General features: G+C 47.3%; 1 protein-coding gene across 12 annotated transcripts in view; it reads right to left on the bottom strand.

The window, feature by feature from the left end:
- The window catches only part of CSMD2 (CUB and Sushi multiple domains 2), a 333924-nt gene that overhangs the window by 51413 nt on the left and 265051 nt on the right, over positions 1-17460 (bottom strand). For all 12 annotated transcript variants that reach the window (XM_035345331.1, XM_035345329.1, XM_035345327.1 and 9 more), the window contains 9 exons: positions 16145-16241; positions 14842-14946; positions 11085-11203; positions 10921-10990; positions 8055-8171; positions 6876-7085; positions 5089-5277; positions 1499-1676; positions 880-1025 (listed from right to left, as the gene is read on the bottom strand). In XM_035345331.1, coding sequence (XP_035201222.1) covers positions 880-1025; positions 1499-1676; positions 5089-5277; positions 6876-7085; positions 8055-8171; positions 10921-10990; positions 11085-11203; positions 14842-14946; positions 16145-16241 — 1231 coding nt within the window. The remainder of the gene's footprint in view (positions 1-879; positions 1026-1498; positions 1677-5088; positions 5278-6875; positions 7086-8054; positions 8172-10920; positions 10991-11084; positions 11204-14841; positions 14947-16144; positions 16242-17460) is intronic.

Genomic DNA, 17460 nt, shown 5'->3' with positions numbered 1-17460 from the left:
CCTCCGAAGCCTAGCAAGCATTCTTTAAATTCAGCCTATCTGTATAATACTCGCCTTTTGGAACTGAGCATAAGCTAAAACATTCTGCACAGATTCATCATGTAATTCATGTTAGACTTTGTTGAAGTTGCTGCAAGCAAATTACCAAAGCACAAGGAGGTCTCCATTTGCACTTTCCAAAATCCCAGTACTGCTGTAGCAACTTGTTAGCTAATCCAATTTAAAATTGGGCTCTCGTTTAGTGGTGGAAAGCAAATGCTCTCATTTTGATGTTATACCCAACATCTCTCTCTCTGGTGTGAGCTGCACTCACACCAAAGAATCGCCAAATAATTCACGGATTTACAGGAATCATTTTCCTCCCCAGAGAATTAAAGTCACCTCTCAGCTGGAACACAGCTGTCATTTAAAACGGGACAGCAGGATGATCTAATTGGTTTAGTATGACATTGGAAAGACAATACCGTATCCAGTGAAAATTGCAGAGAAGATTTTTAAGTAAGCAAAGTGGAGCTACCCCATAATGGGATCTGCCACGGAGAGGACAGTATTTACAGCATCACCTTGAGAGAGGCACAGGATTGGCATGGCTGTCAGTTTGCAGGCACTTATCTGTGCTTGAATTATCGCAACGTTACAGATGGATTTCCACATCTGCCCAGACTGTGGGACCACTTGCCAGCACTGGACAGAGTAAGAGGCTTTTAAACTCAAACCTGTGAAAACTGCACCCCATTGCAGAAGACTTCAGGTAAAAGCGTATTTTTTCCATGAATTCTCTTCCTCAGAACTAGGCCTCCCCACAACAAACCACAACGGATCCAAGCCCCTCCATATCCCACAGGAAGGCATAACACATGCTCAGGAAGCAATACTGACCATAGAAATAAATGGCAAAAATCCCCCCATTGGCTGCATCGCTGTGGAATTTCATCAGGACCTGGTTGGAAGAGCTTTGGGCTGACTTCTTAGCAGAGTTGCCAGTGAACACACCAAGCTGTGGGGCTGTTTGCTGTGGACCATCCCTAAAATCATAGGTCAGAAACAAGAAAAAGCATTATTATGCATCTTTCATCCTAGGCAACAACCAGCCTCCTACACTGCACTTTCCGTTCTTCCCTCCTCATCCTCCTTTTTCTACATCTGTATAACTTTCTGTCTCAGCAGCTCCCTGGAGAGCTGACCTGGGTCCCCGGCTCCTCTCCCCACTCCTTTATAACAAGGATGACCTCCTTTGGCAGCACAGTGCTGGCCGAGCAGTCATCTGCAAACACAAACTTTATTTTTCACCTCAGAACTTGAAGAATTAGGGCTAGTTTTCCAAAGAAGTTTCTCTCTGTTTGCACAGTAGATACTTGAAAGTCAGCAATTGATCTAGTGCTACAAGCTCAAGAATCCCCACCCTGCAGCAAGGGATGCTCCGTGTACCTGCCATTTCTTGCAGAAATGGAGCCATGGCAGCAGCCCTGGTCAGTCCTCACGCCTCTGCTGTACTCACCAAATCGTGATGAAATCATTGTAGGGCTCTGTTTGCAGCAGAGTGAAGTTGAGATGGATCCCATAGCCCACAGGCACCGTAAGGAGCCAAGTGCAGTCCTGGGAATTGGGGTACTGGTTGGGGAAGCCAGGAGAGTAAACCGTACCGTTCTGGGTGGTGACGTTGCCCCCACAAGGCACTGCAGGTAATCAGACAAACACAAACCTAATGAACAAACTCACAAAGATCTCCTATTTCCCTTTTTATTTTTTTCTTCTGGGGGCGGGGGAGAGAAAAAGATAGCACTTCTGAATACAGGTGGATCCAGCCCCAGAACCTCAGCTGACCTTGCTATGAATAATTTGTATCTGTCACAGCTACATCTAACCTTTTCAACTTAATTCCATTAGAACAAATTTGTTAAGTGCTCCTGAGCTGAAAGGAGACTGTCAGGGTGTTTCGTACAGATGTGATAGCCAGGTGCACAAACAACCCCCATCTTACACCCTAGGAAAAGTCTTTGGGCTCCACCAACTGCTTGCACCCATGCATGGAAGATACAGCTCCTGTCCAGATCCCACCAGTGGGCAAATCTCTTCACTCGCTCATGCAGTGTGGCTTGGACCAGAACCACAGAGCAGCTGGCTGCTCACAGATCACATCTAGGCAGGGGGGAAATGATGATTTATTTATAAAACAGAAGCATCCAATTCATTAATCAAGACGACAGCTCTGTTGCACTAGGTATCTTCCAGGTTTAAACACACTTGCAATCTAAAGAGACATAACTAGAAACAGCCTGGGCAGTGAAAAAGAGAAACAGAGAGGTGACATCCTGCTGGCGGTAGTGCAGGAGGGCCACAGCAAGTCCCTGGGTGCAGAAATCCCACGAACAGGCACCGGCCTCTGGACCTCCCTGGCACAGTTGTGTAGGTGAACGATAACGTCTGCAGCGCATCGCTGCCAGCCTGCAACAACCGGAGGCACGTGCACAGGGCTAAGTGCAGTGCCACCTGCCTCAGCCAGCTCCATTTTAGAAGCCACACTGCTGTACTAACCCAGTCCTTGGCTTAGGTTAACGCATTCTTCCTCCCAGTACAAATTATTAATATGGTCTCAGTGCTACAGTAATATACAGCACCACACGGTCCTTTTCATACAGGAGTGGCCCCACAGACGTCCACCACTCTGGACACGACACAATGTGCCAGATGTGAAGCTAGAGCCAGGCTCCAAATATTTACTGCCTAGTTCTGCTCTGCCTACTCATGGGGTCTGTCAAGCTGAGAAAAGCATGTGTATTTATATAAATCCACATGCTCATTTTCCTAAACAAACACCCAAAGAACCTTGGGGGCCGAGTTCCTTTCCACCCTGCACAGCAGACAGCCTACTGATCGCTGGAAAAACTCCCTGGGGTGCTGCTGGAAACCTCAGCCCCTGTGCATTTATTTTAGAATTACAACTTCTCTTTTAATTAAAAGGACTTTCAGCTGTGACCTGTGTGGGGAAGGTGAGGTGGTTAGCCTAAGGCAGCGAGACATCGCTGCTTGCTGCCATGCAAAAATGGGCCACCCAGCTTGGCTGCAGCTCTGGAAACAGCTAGAAAGTTCTGCACTGACTTCAACAGCACTTAACAGCCCAGCGGATGTGCACACAGAGGAAAAAAAACAAATGGCTCAAAGTGTGCCTAACCCCTCATCCCTTTGGTCTGTCAGGAGTGCTGCAGAACAAGGAAGCTACTTAAAAACAGTAGTAAGGAATAAGGACTGGGTGGTTGTAGCTGGCAGAGCTGATGCCAGAGGTAAGTAAGGGCATAGTCCTGCTGCCACCCACTTGTGAGCCCTACCAGCAGTACGCCAGGTACTCAGCCAGTGTGCTGAGCACCGAACAGTTTCTCAACTCATGCACTTCTCTGTTACGTTGCTGCAGCCACTGAAGAGCAGCTGAGGATCCGGTTCTTTATGCTTTGCGTTCTCTGGAGTTCAAGGACGTAGGACTTGAAAGCAACACTGTATCAGCCCCCCTTCTCTATCCCCAGCACACAGTTGTTGCAGACCAAGTGCTGTAGGGAGGCCGGGATAAAGGTCAGTGCTCCTGGGAAGTGCCGTGGAAATCTTCAATAAGGAACCTTGAATTTCTTAAGGGTTCACATGAAACCTTCCTAAAGTAAACCACACAACACTCAGCCCATTGGTCCAAAGGACTGAAACAACCCTTTGGGGGTTTGAAAAGAGAACCTGGACACTGGAGCTTCGATGCCTACAACATCGATCGTCCCCCTTTGGGCAGCAGGGTCCTCCCAGCACACCCGGTCTTCAGGAAACAGAGCTGACTGTTCAAGACTACTGAAGAATTGTTGGGTTGTTTTCGAAATATCATCACCACACTGAGACAAGACAGGGGCACAGCCTTCCCACACTAGGAGTCCCCAGAGCTGCAAGGGTCTTTTACCAGGAACCCAGCATGGCGGTGAGTGCTAAGGGCGCTCAGCCCAGCAGGAGAGGCTGTGCTCACAGACAGCAGGGCTGATCAAAGCCTCTCTTCTCTACCTGATTATTCAGGCACACTGGCTCATCATAAAAATGTTAACTTTGATAGTTGTTTGAGATGGCAAAAGGCAAGAACCTTACTGAGGACAATAAAACACTGTTCTAACCGTGCTCAATGTCAGCATGCAACTGTGGGCTGGTAAACGAGGGGAAGTAAAAGGTGCAAAGAAAAACAGAAAGAGTCATTTCTACAAGCTGTAAACCTGACAATGCATCAGCAGTCATTTAACAGGGACAATACAGCAACAATGGTTTTTGTTTGTTTTAAGCATAGAAAACAAATGCCATAGCTGCTATGTATGAGAGCAGAGGAGCTCTCTGGGAAACATCTGTGAGGAGCTCACCACTGGTCTTGCAGCACAATTTCCGTGTTCCCCAAAGAAGTCTGCACATGTGTGCATGTGAAAACCAATGAAGTCTTGAATTTTTGTCTGGCCCTGAACTCTTAAGCAAGCTTTGGCAACTTACTTGACTTTCCTGATTCAGTGTTTCTCATTCCAGAAAGACAATACTGACCTCTTGCACAAGGAAATTTCATCAGCTAGAGAATTAGGGCCTGCAAGGCTCTCTACACCTCTAGCAAGCTCTGTGCATCAGCTGATCAAAAATACTAAACTAGTGGAAATGGAACACTGTTGAAGAAATAAAGACAACAACAAACATTACTGCAATGACCCTGGGCTGCTTCCTTCTGGAAGCACAGCTCTCACTGATACCAGCAGCGAGGCTGACAGCTGCAGACAGTCCTCGCCCTTACCATGAGATCCAAATGCACCACCTCAAAAGATGCACCTTGGTTTTGAACGTTCAAAATGTTCACTTTGACTAGGCTGAAATATGTTGAGCATCAACTTACTGAGAACACGCTTCAACAACTCAGAGGTTGAAGCTTTATTCAAAGCGCTCGTTCCCAGTGTGCCGCCAACGATGTTTTTGCTTCCAGAGAAGCTTTCAGCCCAATCACAGAACAACGATTCAAAAGGAGGCCAGAACAAAATGCTGAGGCCTTTTCTTTCACCCAGAATCCCGGGTGCTCTCAAGGTGAGCCCAAAGCCATACCTTCACACCTGGGCAACGGGTGATCCCAGTTCCTGTTGGTGCCGTGCTGACACGTCAGGACAGGGTGCCCGATCAGCTGGTACCCAGGCAGACACTCAAAAGAGATGGACTGGCCAACGTTGTAACCAGCTCCTCTCACAACGCCGTTGGCAAAAGGTTCTGGGTCAGGGCATTCCTGCAGCTCGTAGGCTGGAAAAAAAAAAGTGGAATGTTTCATACTTATATTTTCTCATAAAAACATGAACAGTACACTCATCATGCTGCTTGGCTACTTCCCCCTTGTACAATGACTTAATTGAAAGAGATAAAACTTTAATGAACCATGCACACATCTGCAGGGAGGATGAGGGACAACCCTGCTGCTGCCTCGTGCTAGCCTCGGACGTGAGCGCTGGGGCCCACCCTGGTCCTCTGGACTCTCAGAGTCTGCATGCACAGGGTTACCCTGCACTTCACTTCTAATTGGGAAATCTGCCTTGTTTTTCAACAAAATGTGGACGATCCCGATGATGAATGTGAGTCAAATGGTTAGCATGTTCCACCTGGCATTACAAATTACTGGTCAGCCTTGCTGGAGCTCATTTGCATAGCAATTTCCATGACATTACCCAGAGTGCCTCACCGAGCACATTCCTGCCGAAGTTGTGCAGCAGCGCATGAATTATATGGTGCATGAACAGGACAGCCAAGGCAAAATTAATGTTTTCAATTAAGTATGAGTAGCGGCTTTTATTGCTATTTCTGGAGAGTCAGCCCTTTGTCAGTCCTTGGCTACAGCACATGGCTGGAGACACCCGCGCCATCTTCCCCACTCCTCAGATCTCTCTCCCAGACAGACGTTGGATCGTTTGGCTCCCAGCTGCTGCAGAGCAAAGCCTGTCCTGCTTATCTTCAGTGCACCCCATCTGCCCTTGGTGTCCTTTGCCCATATTCCCAGGTGGACAAAGAGGACTGAAGGATTTTGCAGAGAGCCCGTTCAAGGCAGGGCTGTAGATCAAGCGGGATCACATCCTCTTTCAGCAGGGGAAAGATCCAAAGGCAGCCCCAGTCCAGCTGAAGAGCAGCAAATCAAGGCACACAGGGGCACTTGCAGGGCCTTGCTCTGCTGGCTGCAGAGATGGCGGCAGCTGCAGTTCGGAGGACATCATGTTAAAGCTGGGGAGCTGCCTGGGGACGCATGCTGGGCAAGAACCTAAGCATCTCCATTTCCCCATCATTTCCAAAAACTGTACTGAGCACATATTTTGATTTTAGTCAGTTATTTCTCTACTTTCACTCCATTTTTCCATGCCAGAGCCACTGTTCTATTATTTAGCTATTTACTCATTTGCTCATTTCTCTCCAGCAGCCTGTCTCAGCACAAAGTTAGGCGGCAGCTGAGGATGGGAGGGATGCGTTTGGGTGTGCCCAAACTGGACTTCAGCTGAGACTGAAAAGCAGCTGCAAAATTCCAGAGCAAACTCAGCTGCTGAGGACTCCTCTCGTTGCACATGACAGTCGACAGAGCCAAGATCTAAGTGAATCTAGCTGGAATTAATTCAAAGGCACTTCACTGTCACAAAGCACTCTAGGAACATTTGTTATTTGCCATAGGCATAAGACAGGGCGAACAGATCCCACTTACGAGGATTAAGCATGGTCTTCTTGTAACACCTTTCCACTCATTTGGATTAAATCCTTGTGGAATGAATTCAACAGAATAGCAGCTCACCCTCTCTCCCCCGCCCTCAGCACTGGCACCCGGGGACAGGATTGTCCCAGCGCTGCGCGTTCAGTGGCCTTCCTACCTTGGTATTCCAGCTTGAAGCCTGGCTTGTTCTGCGAGTGGTCGCTGTGGAAATACACGGTGGTTTCATGAGACGTGGACAGGAGGGAGCCCGGGATTTCGGTGCCACTGAACCGCCCGATGACGTTACTGGTGTCATACGGCCCGTTGCGGATTTCAACAAAGTCGTGATTTGGCTCAGTGGAGAAGTTTAGGAACTGGATGTGAGCACCTGGGGAGGAGGAATGAACAGATTACCTCTAAAGCTATCCACAAGCCTTAACACATCGGCATTGCTCACCCAGCGATGCCCAATACAGCCTAGTAAACCAGAAGGAGTGCATTTACTGCATCAGAGATAGAGGGTGTGTTGTTCTGCTAGTTTCAGACAAGATCAGGCTATAGTGCTGTGGATTCAGGCTGCTGGAGATCTGTGCTCTCCTCTCCCTCTGCCTGACACCAGAGAAGTTGTGAAGGCAAACAGAGCTACAAGGACCCCCTTCTTGCCATACTGCACCCAGCCAGCACAGCTGGCAGGCGGCTGAGCTGGGGTTTCCTTTCCTCAGCAGCACACAGCAGCCATGCAGCTACACCTGGGGGAGGAAAGTTAATTCAAGAAGTCCAGAGTCAGCACTTCTTCCAGGCATGCAATACTTCCAGCCCCTGGCAATTAGGCACCCTGCTGGGGCTGGCTGGGAGAGTAGCTGAGCTGGAGGTGTGCAAATCTCTCTTACTAAAGGTTGGGGAGATCCTAATTTCTAACGTGATGATGGCTGTATGGAATCTACCTCATGTAGGATATCGTCTGACAAAAGCTTTGGTCACCTTTCACATTGATAAAGGGAGGAACAGCTGGTGATATTTTTAGGCTATTGCCAACAAGAGTAGTTCAAGATGGGGGGGGTACACAAGTACGCTATGGGAGGGTGTTACGGCTAATTCAGAGGCATACGTACAAATCCGTATCAAGCTGTTACACTCCATGGTGACCTGTAACCACCTTTTGAAAAAGCATCAATCATTTCATAGCACCATACAAACGCACTTTTAATGGAAAGTGGGATCAGGATGTCAAACACCAATTTCTGTAACTCATCTTGGCAAGCAGAGCATCCAGCACTGGCCAAGCACTACTGAACAGGGTTGATACCTTCCTCTTGTCTCTTTTATGATAGCATCAAACCCAAACCCACTGTCTCACCAAACCCCACTGGCAGCAATATCCTCCAGGTGCAGTCCAGATTGCTGGGGTAGTTTCCTGGAAACCCTGGGCTCAGGAGCACTCCTTCCATCTCTTCAGCTGTTCCTCCACATTGGGCTGTAAAATCAACAGTGTTATTGGTCAGGACCACTCGCAGGTCTCTGTATGGCTATGGCCAGCCAGCAATATGGGAATTAAAGACAAAAAACCTACGAGAAAAAAAGGACATCCTGCTAAGGAGCTAGCACAGATTTTCCAGGCACTGAATGGCTGCATTACTAATGCATGCGCCTTTCTCCTGTCCTCGAGATAAAAGCCTTGACCCAGAGGTACCGCGTTGGTGATCACAGTGGGAGAGACAGATTTAAGCTGCAAGAGGAGAGATGGAGAGATGGAGGTCTGCTCCCTCCGTACACACCATAACAGTGCACATGATGCACACTGCGCTTGTTTGATTTTTAACCATCACAAAAATTGCTGTGAAGAACCAGAGTGATCTTATTTTGACTCCAGTTAGCTCTGCTTTCTGTGGTTAACTGACCTACCTTGACTGCTATACTTGTCAATCTCCAGGCAATTACTGATAAATATAGAAGAGCGTGTTTGCACACTGACTGAAGTAAATTCCCTACCAAGAAGCAGTCCGCAGATGACAGCACAAAATATGTTTACAAAAAGCATCACATGAAATTTAAGCATAGATAGCATCTTCTCAGGCTTATCTGGATGACCTCTACCTTGTTACGGTAACACCATCCAACAGAATATACCCAGGTGCTCTCCTAACATGTTCTGACAGCGGAGGTACGGATTCCCTTTGTCCAGTATCTCATTATGTGTGCGCTTGCTACTAACGAGCCTTTTCCCAGAAGTTCTTTCTTCTTCCTCTTAATGGCTCTTTAGTAGTACTGCTTCTGAATTATTTAGGAGTCAAGCATCTGGATGAAGTGGACAAGAAGAAAACTAGCACAATGCCAGGGAAGCAAGAAGTCCTCTGAGCAGGGGAACCACGAAGCCTGGGATCCTGGGAGGGTGGTTGGCAGCCACTGGGGGTCTGGGCAGTGTTCAGACAAATTGGTGAATAATTAGCTCAGGACAATGAGCCTCAGCACTGCCAGCATGGGGTGCTGCTGCATCCCCACAGCTCCCACAAAGATGCTGGACCCTCACAATGATCTGCACTTGGCTGCAGAGACGTGGCTATGTGTCTCCGAAGCCGGGTGACCTTTTTCAGTCAAGTGTGATGCTGGCTAAGAGATAGGAACAGACAGGTGGGCAGGTGTTTGTCCCGCTGCACTTAGTCGTGACTGCCCAAAAGCAGACAACCCGAATTAAATTGCACACGTGTTTACATGCTGCGACAGTGCCTAGCAGATACAGCCTGGCCAGGCTAAATCCTATGGAACTGCACGATTGATGCTGATCAAAAGAAGAAAAAAGGAAACTCAAAACTGGCAGCTGCTCAGATAGTTGTTGGCCCTTGGTGCAATATCGGGATCCTCCTCCTCCCTGCTGGAGTCCCCTAACCTGACGCTGAGCTGAAGGGCTTCTGGTTCCTTTTAGAGCAGCTCCCACGGGCATGAGTCCTTTAGCTCAGACATTCTGCTCCAACTGTCTCTGTACTTATTGCTGGCCTGCAGATCATCAGACGAGGAGCTGTTAGCTCTTATAATTACTTTAAAGCAAAATGATGTAAGCTAGAACAGCAGGAGCCTGAAATAACTGTTAACTAAAGCTATTAAATGCATAAATGTCTCTCTCAAAGCTGTAAAATGTGCAATATGAATATTAAACATCTAGATTTGCTAAAAGCAAAATACTGCTTGAAAATAATCCAAAAACTCCAACAAGTTCCCTTCACCTCTGTTGTCTCTTCTTCTGGGGCTTGCTACTGCCACTGAGGAAATCAGCTGCCCAGCCCTATCCTCCTAAGGCCTGAGATGCTCAGCAGGCTCAGCCCTCGTCCTCAGAGGCTGTCACAGGCAAATGGCTGTCTTGACAAGTGACCTGGCTCTTACTGGTCACACAGGACCTGTTAGACACCAAAGCGAGGACAGCAAGGCACCAGGAGGTGCAGTTTGCAGATATTGGGAAGAAAACAATAAAAGATGTAGTTTCAATTATATCAAGATGCATTTAAAAACAAACAAACAAAGCAAAACAGACAAACAAACAAACAAACAAACAAAAAACAAACCACAAACCACCAACAAACCAGTCTGCAGATCTTTGCTTAAGACGGGAAAAAACCCTCAACCCACAGAGACTACCTGCTTCCAGAATCAAGAAGTCTCAGGTTTTCCCTTTACAATGAATTTTTGTTGAGGAAACCACTTTTTATATTTTAATGCTGCATCTACATATTAAACAATTAAAATACAGCAATGTGGTTGGCCCACAGGGATGACTGCTGAATTTCCCCTTGCAGCAAATGAAGCCTTTTCCATGTTCTGTCTCGCCTACAGAACAAACCTGCATTTCTCTGACTCAGACCTTTACAGAGCTCCTGTTCGCCCTGCACCGCCAGCAGCCTTCAGCCAAAGGGATCCATCTGAAATACAACTTAGTGTACTGTGTTCCTGGCTGCTGGGCTGCCCTACCACCATCGATATAAAATCACCAGCGTGTTCTGGTTTATACGGCCACTTTTAAAGCCCCTTTATAGGATATGTACAGGAGACCAGGCTGAGAGCTGGGGCGCATCAGGAAACGGGGAAGGTGAAGAAAGCTCCCAGAGGTCCTGCTCTAAGAGTACAACTGGCTCTGTCTGGGAAATGAACCTTTCCCCATTTCATCAGCAGCCAATTTACACAGATTTTTTTGAAAGGTGCTATATCAGCCAGGTAAGAAAGAGCAAGAGTCCTACCGATGCAAAGTGGAGGGGGGTAATTCCAGCGCCGGACGGTGCCTGGCATGCACGAAATGTGAGAGTGTCCCTGAGGGAGAGAAAAAGACAAAGTTTGAGAGTCTCTCTCTTTCCCAAACGTTTGTTGTCATCCTTTTTGTCAGAAAAAAAGCAGTCCTCAGTACCTGGAGGGCGTAGCCTGGTTCGCACTGGAAGGAGACGACGTCGTTCACTAAATAGCGCTCCCCAATCTTGAGGCCATTTCCGGGAACTGGGGGCTCGGGGCAGCTGGACAGACCGACGGCTGGAAGGAAAGAGTGTGGTAAGAGTAGTGAGTGCTGCAGGGAGCGGGGCTGGGTACAGCCTGAAGGCAGAAGGAATGGAAGTGCACACCTCCACTTCACCCCAACCCCCTGATGACCACCAACCTCCACCACAGACATCGAGTGGGAAAGTCCCGGGACCCTTGGGTTCCCCACCAAGACAACCAAGGTGTATCTCACGGTATTCCCCTGGGCTGCAGGGTATGGCCAGTACCCCTAGTTCACATCCAGTGCCTCCACTTTATCTGGAACACACTGTTCTTAACAAAGGTATCGTTCATCATGATGTGATTCATGGCCCCAAATGTTCTTGACTGAACTGTAATGGCTCAACCAAAGAGCTGCATCACGAATCAAACCTCCTGCCACCAGCCCTCCCCATCAGTCTGTGTGCATGCTATGCTCCATATTTCTTTACTGACCAGGCAGCATCTGATAAAAGTCTGGAGAGGATGAAGGAGGGAATTATCTATCTGTGCTGTCCCTTGCTGGCTGAACTCTGTTTTGAGTCATGCTTGCAATATAAAGAACAAACTGTGTCTGTTGCATGCAATTTGTGCCTTCCTGGGCAGAAGCTGCCCAGTTTCATCCTCCTACCCTCCTCTCCCTCTGCTCATCTGCAGAATGAATTCACCATGTGATACAAGCAGCAGCATGCAAGGCCAGACTTTGACAGAGCCTGTACAACAGCCCACAAAAATTTCCTTCAATCCCGCTTCCATCTGAGCTACAATTACAACTGAGAAGCCCAATTAACAACTGCTGCAAGCCCAATTAACAGTCCCAGCAGCCACGTGCCAGGTGATGGGCTCTCCTTTCTGTGCGTGCCACCCCCTCGTCCTTCTGCAACACCAAAAGGAGATAAAAGGAAGGCAGGCGCCTGCAGTCACCTCCTCGCCACCGCGGCTCCGCTGCCTGCCAGCGCCTCCCTCGCTCTCTGCTAGCAGCTGCCACTACCAGATAACCTCCTGCATCTCTGCAAGGGCTCGTGCTCTGCTTAGACTCAGTCTGGAGGCTGAGCCGAAAGCAGATGAAGAAAAGAAACCAGAGAGGAGATGGTGGCTCTGCTTCGGAAATCCAAGTCATGCTTTCCAGCAAGAAAACCTGCAGGCCCTCCCTGCACAGGGCCGAAATGCCTGACCTTCAGAGAGACAGAAAGCAGCTCGAAATAACTTCCCTTCAGACCAGTGGCCACTGAATTTCACTGAGTCCTAAATTCTTCTTGCTCTGCTTTGACTCATGAGCATGGAGAGATAAGGGCTTTGCCTGAGGAGTACAGTAAGGGAGAAAATAAGCTCTGGTGTTTCAGCCCATCTCTCAAAATTCCTTTGCGGCATCTCTGACTGAACAAAGGGTAAAACTGGGGCCCAGAGCCATGAAATGCCAGCTGCATGAGCAAAGCAAAAATGCCGTTATTTCCAGCTGCCCTGAAAGTCAACACCTATTAATTTTCTCAGCAAAGAAACCAAACAAACCTAGCAATCCCAAGCCTCAAGAAAACCTGAACCTGATGGTTGCACCAGGGTAATGCAATCCTCAAAGAGCTTATTGACTGAAACAGTAGTGGGGAAGAAAGGGTTGCAGCAAGAGATTTCTGTAGCACACGCTTCCCAAGCTCCCAGGGAGTACTCTGATCACACTCTCCCTCCCAAACCCTCTTGGTTGCCATAATTTTGCTCGAGCCATTAATATGCAAGGTTTCCATCTGCAAGCACACCAAAACCTGGAAAGCTCAGTACTAGTTGGCCCTCTAAAAGCACACGCAGTCCCTGCAGTCAAGCAGCTATGCCATTTCTGGGGATGTTTTACAAAACGAAATGCACTTTCAAATCTATTTGCTGCTTCGGAAAAAATAAACAGAACATTTGTTGGCTTCGGAGACGTACACAAGATTTGTGATCAGAAACAATTGGGAGACCCGGTGTCCAGCAAGAAACAATTATGTTTGCATTGCCCCAAGGAAGATTGCAGGAACACAGACAGCACTTCCAGCACATCGCTCCTCAGCTCAGCATCACTGCTACCAACACAGGAACAGAGCCAGACCACCAGCACGCGTTAACCAGTCCTCTGAGAGCTGCACGCAGCCTAGCTCCTGGCCCCGTCACACCCATACCTTTAGTACCCTGCGAGTGCACAAGCCTGCTTGCTCTCCTGACTGCTAGCTAAACATTCGATTTTGATGCACCGGATAGAGCTGAGAGCTGCCGTTCTGCACCTGCCTGCATGCTGTCTGTGCTGCTGCCGGACTACATGTAAATAATTCAGCCAGCCAAGAGATAACAGCTACCATCCCTGTGACCCACAGCGACTTGGCTACAGCACACCTTTCCTGAATGGACATCTGCTCCAACAGGAGGAATGAAACCACAGAACTGGGGGAAAATGAATTTTTAGCAATTAAATGCAAACCTGGCAGACCTTTCCATAGAGACTTTCTTTGCCATGTCTTCCAATTTCAATCAGGTTTGTTCTCTTACCAATGACGATTTTTAAAAAAATATTGTTCCCATACATTAATGATGATCTCAGGTCAGGATCTGCAAGAATGCATCCTTGCCTTAGACCTGCTGGAAGCAAAGTGCTGCCATTCTGTTGAGATGTTGGCATAATCCCTTACAAATGAACCCACCGAACTGTCCAATGCAGTGGAGTCAGGACAATGCAGATGCAGGTTAAGAAGTAATTCCATACAGCAATGGGCATCATCAACAGGCAACATCTCCAGCAATAACTGCTGCAGCTCGGAATGATGCCCTGGTAAGCAGAGGCAGCTGACATTGTCCTTACCTGTAGGACAGGAGCAGAGCCTGCAGATGGAGGGGGGTGATTACCCCCCTCCACACAGCACCCATTAGACAGCACCTCAAATAGTGTACCAGTTTTGCTCCCTCCAATGTAAGAAAAAGATCACTAAGGTGGAGCAAGCTCAGCAGGAGGAGGACCAGGATGGCCAGGGGCTGCAGCACTTATCCTGTGATGAAAGGCTGCCCGATGTGTTTGTGCAGCCTCCATCCTTGGAGTTTTTCCAAAACAGACTGCATAAAGATGCAAGTAATCTAGTTTTATCACATAGCTGACCCTGCTTTCAGCAGGAGGTTAGATGAGATTACCTCCTGAGGTCTCTTGAAGCCTGAATTATCCTATGAAGATCTGTCTAGCCCTGTATGCTGCCTCCAGCAATGACCAATATCGAATGCCTAGGAAGGACTGCAAAGAACAGGCAGTTCCTCCAGTCTCTGGCAAGCATCATTTTAGACACTTCGCGAGCTAAGATTACAGCACTGTGTTGAGCAGGCCAACTCCCCATGAATTTTTAATACTTTGGCTTCCACAGCTCCTGCTGTACTACAAGACAGAAACCAAACAGTGCTGCCAAGTGCATCAGCAGCAAGGTGCGGGTCACTCTGTGACCCTGCATCTCCTCTCCTGCAGCTCTTCTCCATTTACACGTCCTACCTCTCTGTGACTTGAGAACAGGGAACCACAAATGCATGGGCCCTAAAGCTCACTGCCCCTTCCCCACGGTATGCAGCTTCCAATTCAACAAAGCAACAGCTCTGTAACCACTTTCCCATTGCCCAGAGGAACTGAGAGATCAAGGCTGCATTGCTCTTACTTTTGTATTCCAGGTGAAAGCCAGCAGCAGAGACGCTGATATCCGAATAGAAATGCAGATAGAGCTGGTTTGAAGTGCTGTTCAGCAACGCAGGCACTGTAGTTCCTGGGAAAATAAGAGGTGCATAAAGATACTGAAGAGGATTCTTTTTTCCTCCTCCATATCCTTGGAGATTTGCTGCAGAAGAGGCTGAGAACAGAAAGTCCTTTAACTTAACAAGCTCTGTTGGTTTTGATCAGGTTCTAATGAGGCCAATTGAGAAATACCCAAGGCCTCTCTGCAATGGCCTTTTCAAAGAATAATGATGAATTTTATCATGTGAAGTTTTGCCATTCACAGACCAGACCGAGAAGGGAACTGGTGAACAGAAACTGTGTGGGTGGAGCTCAGGTCCCCTGCTAGGTCCAGATTCCTTCTCCTGCCTTGTTTCCTAGAAGCTGTTGCAGCAGCGGTCAAAGCAGTTCTACCTGAAACCCAACGCTGGGAGTAGTCTGCCAGTCTTTATGCATGATTGTCCTTACCAACCTCAAAGCATTTTGAACCCATGTTCTTTCAACAAGAAAGAATCGGGGACATCATTTTGCAAGTGGCTCTGCTATTTGAAAGTGTCACAATGCTTTTGGGCTGCTTGTTACCGTCTGCTCTGCCAGAAGCTCCATTCCCCTGTGTTGGGCAGGAGAACAGTTGTTTTGTAGCACTGATTCCATTTCGGTGCAATTCAACCAGGTCAGGTTAACCTGTCTGTGCAGTGGTCTGAGCTGAGAAAAGGCTCCCCCGCAGCACAACGCTTTACTGTGAAAACAGTGAAGAAGCTTAGAGCAGGTTTTCGTAACAGAGAGCTAGAACCTGAGAGCTACACACACCAGCATTCACCTCACTGCTGCTGCGAGAGCTTGAAAATGCTGGTGATTTCCAGCATGTGTACACCAATGGAAAGACTGACGACAAACCTCTCCAACGTCACCAGCTTGCAAGTCAAGCCTCATCCAGGGCTCTTCTAGGTTGGTATCTAGCCTCATCTCTCTTTCTTTTAAGTAACTGATTTCATAACTGCAGTATCCCACCCCCAAAAAAACACAAACCAAGCCTTGTTTCTAAGGCTCTCTATCAATGTTTTCTCAGGCAATGGTCAAGCTCCCAGTTCAACAGAGTGTATGATTCCCTTTAAGCACATGCTTAAATCTATTCCGAGTTTTTGAAGCTCTTAAGCATATGCTTAACTTTATGTATGTGCTGAAGTCCAGTCGGTGTTAACAGGAATGAAGTTTAATGGCTTTCACTGAACATGATGGTGAACACGTACCAGAGAAGCTTCCCAGCATAGTGGCTGTGTTATCTCCTCCATCAAACACTTCCAGGGAATCCCAGTTCTGCTCAGTGACAAAACTGATCACCTGAATCTGAAGAGATAACAGAAGGAGATGGAAAAAAAAATCTGCAAGTTCTAGATGAAAGTTTCAAACACTCAAACAAACTTTCTATGCCAACAACCTAAAAAAAACGAAGCTTTTAGAAGACAAGACAGGAGCATAAATGGCTTGTCCAACTTGGCCCCAAACAAAGGCTTCATTTCCTGGCATGTGGCAGTGGCCATTGCTGCTTGGCACTGCTGCTGGTGGGTTTGGGGAGAAAGCTGCAGCTTTGGTAATTCCGGCAGGTAGATGTCTTTTTAGTTCCAGCCTTTCCACACCTGCTTATTAGAGAGCCTCAACACTTCGAGGTCTCTTTGGATGAAGATTTCCTACTAAGCCTAATGCTTCTGATGTGCAGTGGTCGCGCTGAATTCAACAGAATTACTCCCTGAAGCACAGAGCTCAGCAGGACACACCTGCTGGACTGAACACTTTGAAAGGGACTTCAATGCACCGCGGATCTGGGCAGCAAGCTCACACGTGTACACACACACTCTCCTCTTCCCTCTGGAAATTCAGTGAAACCCACCCTTATTTCCTTATGTTCTTATTCTGTATTTACACAGCTATTCCAAATATCTAGCTTGCTTTTGTCCTGCTGAACATAAAACACACATACACACACAACAAAAAAATCAAAGCCCATTATTTCTGCCATTTTAACCTTTTTCCTCCTTTATTTAATCTGAATAATAAAGCAGGCTATAAAGTTCCTGCAAAGTTTTTTTTCTTTTTTTCCCCAAAAAAGGAAAAGTTCATCTAGCAGAAATTGTAGTGACCCCTGCAGAGCCATTACTTATCACACTGACCACATCAATATCTTTCAGCCTCCATAATTACACCCCTATTGTGATTTACATTATTGAAAGAGGACGTGGATTGAGAATGTGTGTTTTGTTTGCTCTTACATTTTTAAAATTATTTATCCCCCCATGTACCCAACTTAACGGAATAAACATTTTTAAGGACCTAATTCTAGTCTGACATGTGGATTCACAAGGGATCTGCATCTATTTACTGCCATGTATATAAATTAATTCACTCAGGAAGGTTTGCTAGAGGAATGAATAATTCATGGCAGAAGTGCTAGCTCGTACACTGATTACATAAAAATCTTGCTAGTGACTCGCTGCTACTAAGAAAGCTTTAATTTCACCTCCTCCTCTGATTTACAGCTGTTTAACCTTTAATTGTTGTACAAAATGAG

Source organism: Oxyura jamaicensis, chromosome 23, assembly GCF_011077185.1.
Source record: "Oxyura jamaicensis isolate SHBP4307 breed ruddy duck chromosome 23, BPBGC_Ojam_1.0, whole genome shotgun sequence".
NCBI lineage: Eukaryota > Metazoa > Chordata > Aves > Anseriformes > Anatidae > Oxyura > Oxyura jamaicensis.
Note: the sequence above shows the minus strand (reverse complement) of the source record. Positions and strands in the feature narration are given on the sequence as shown.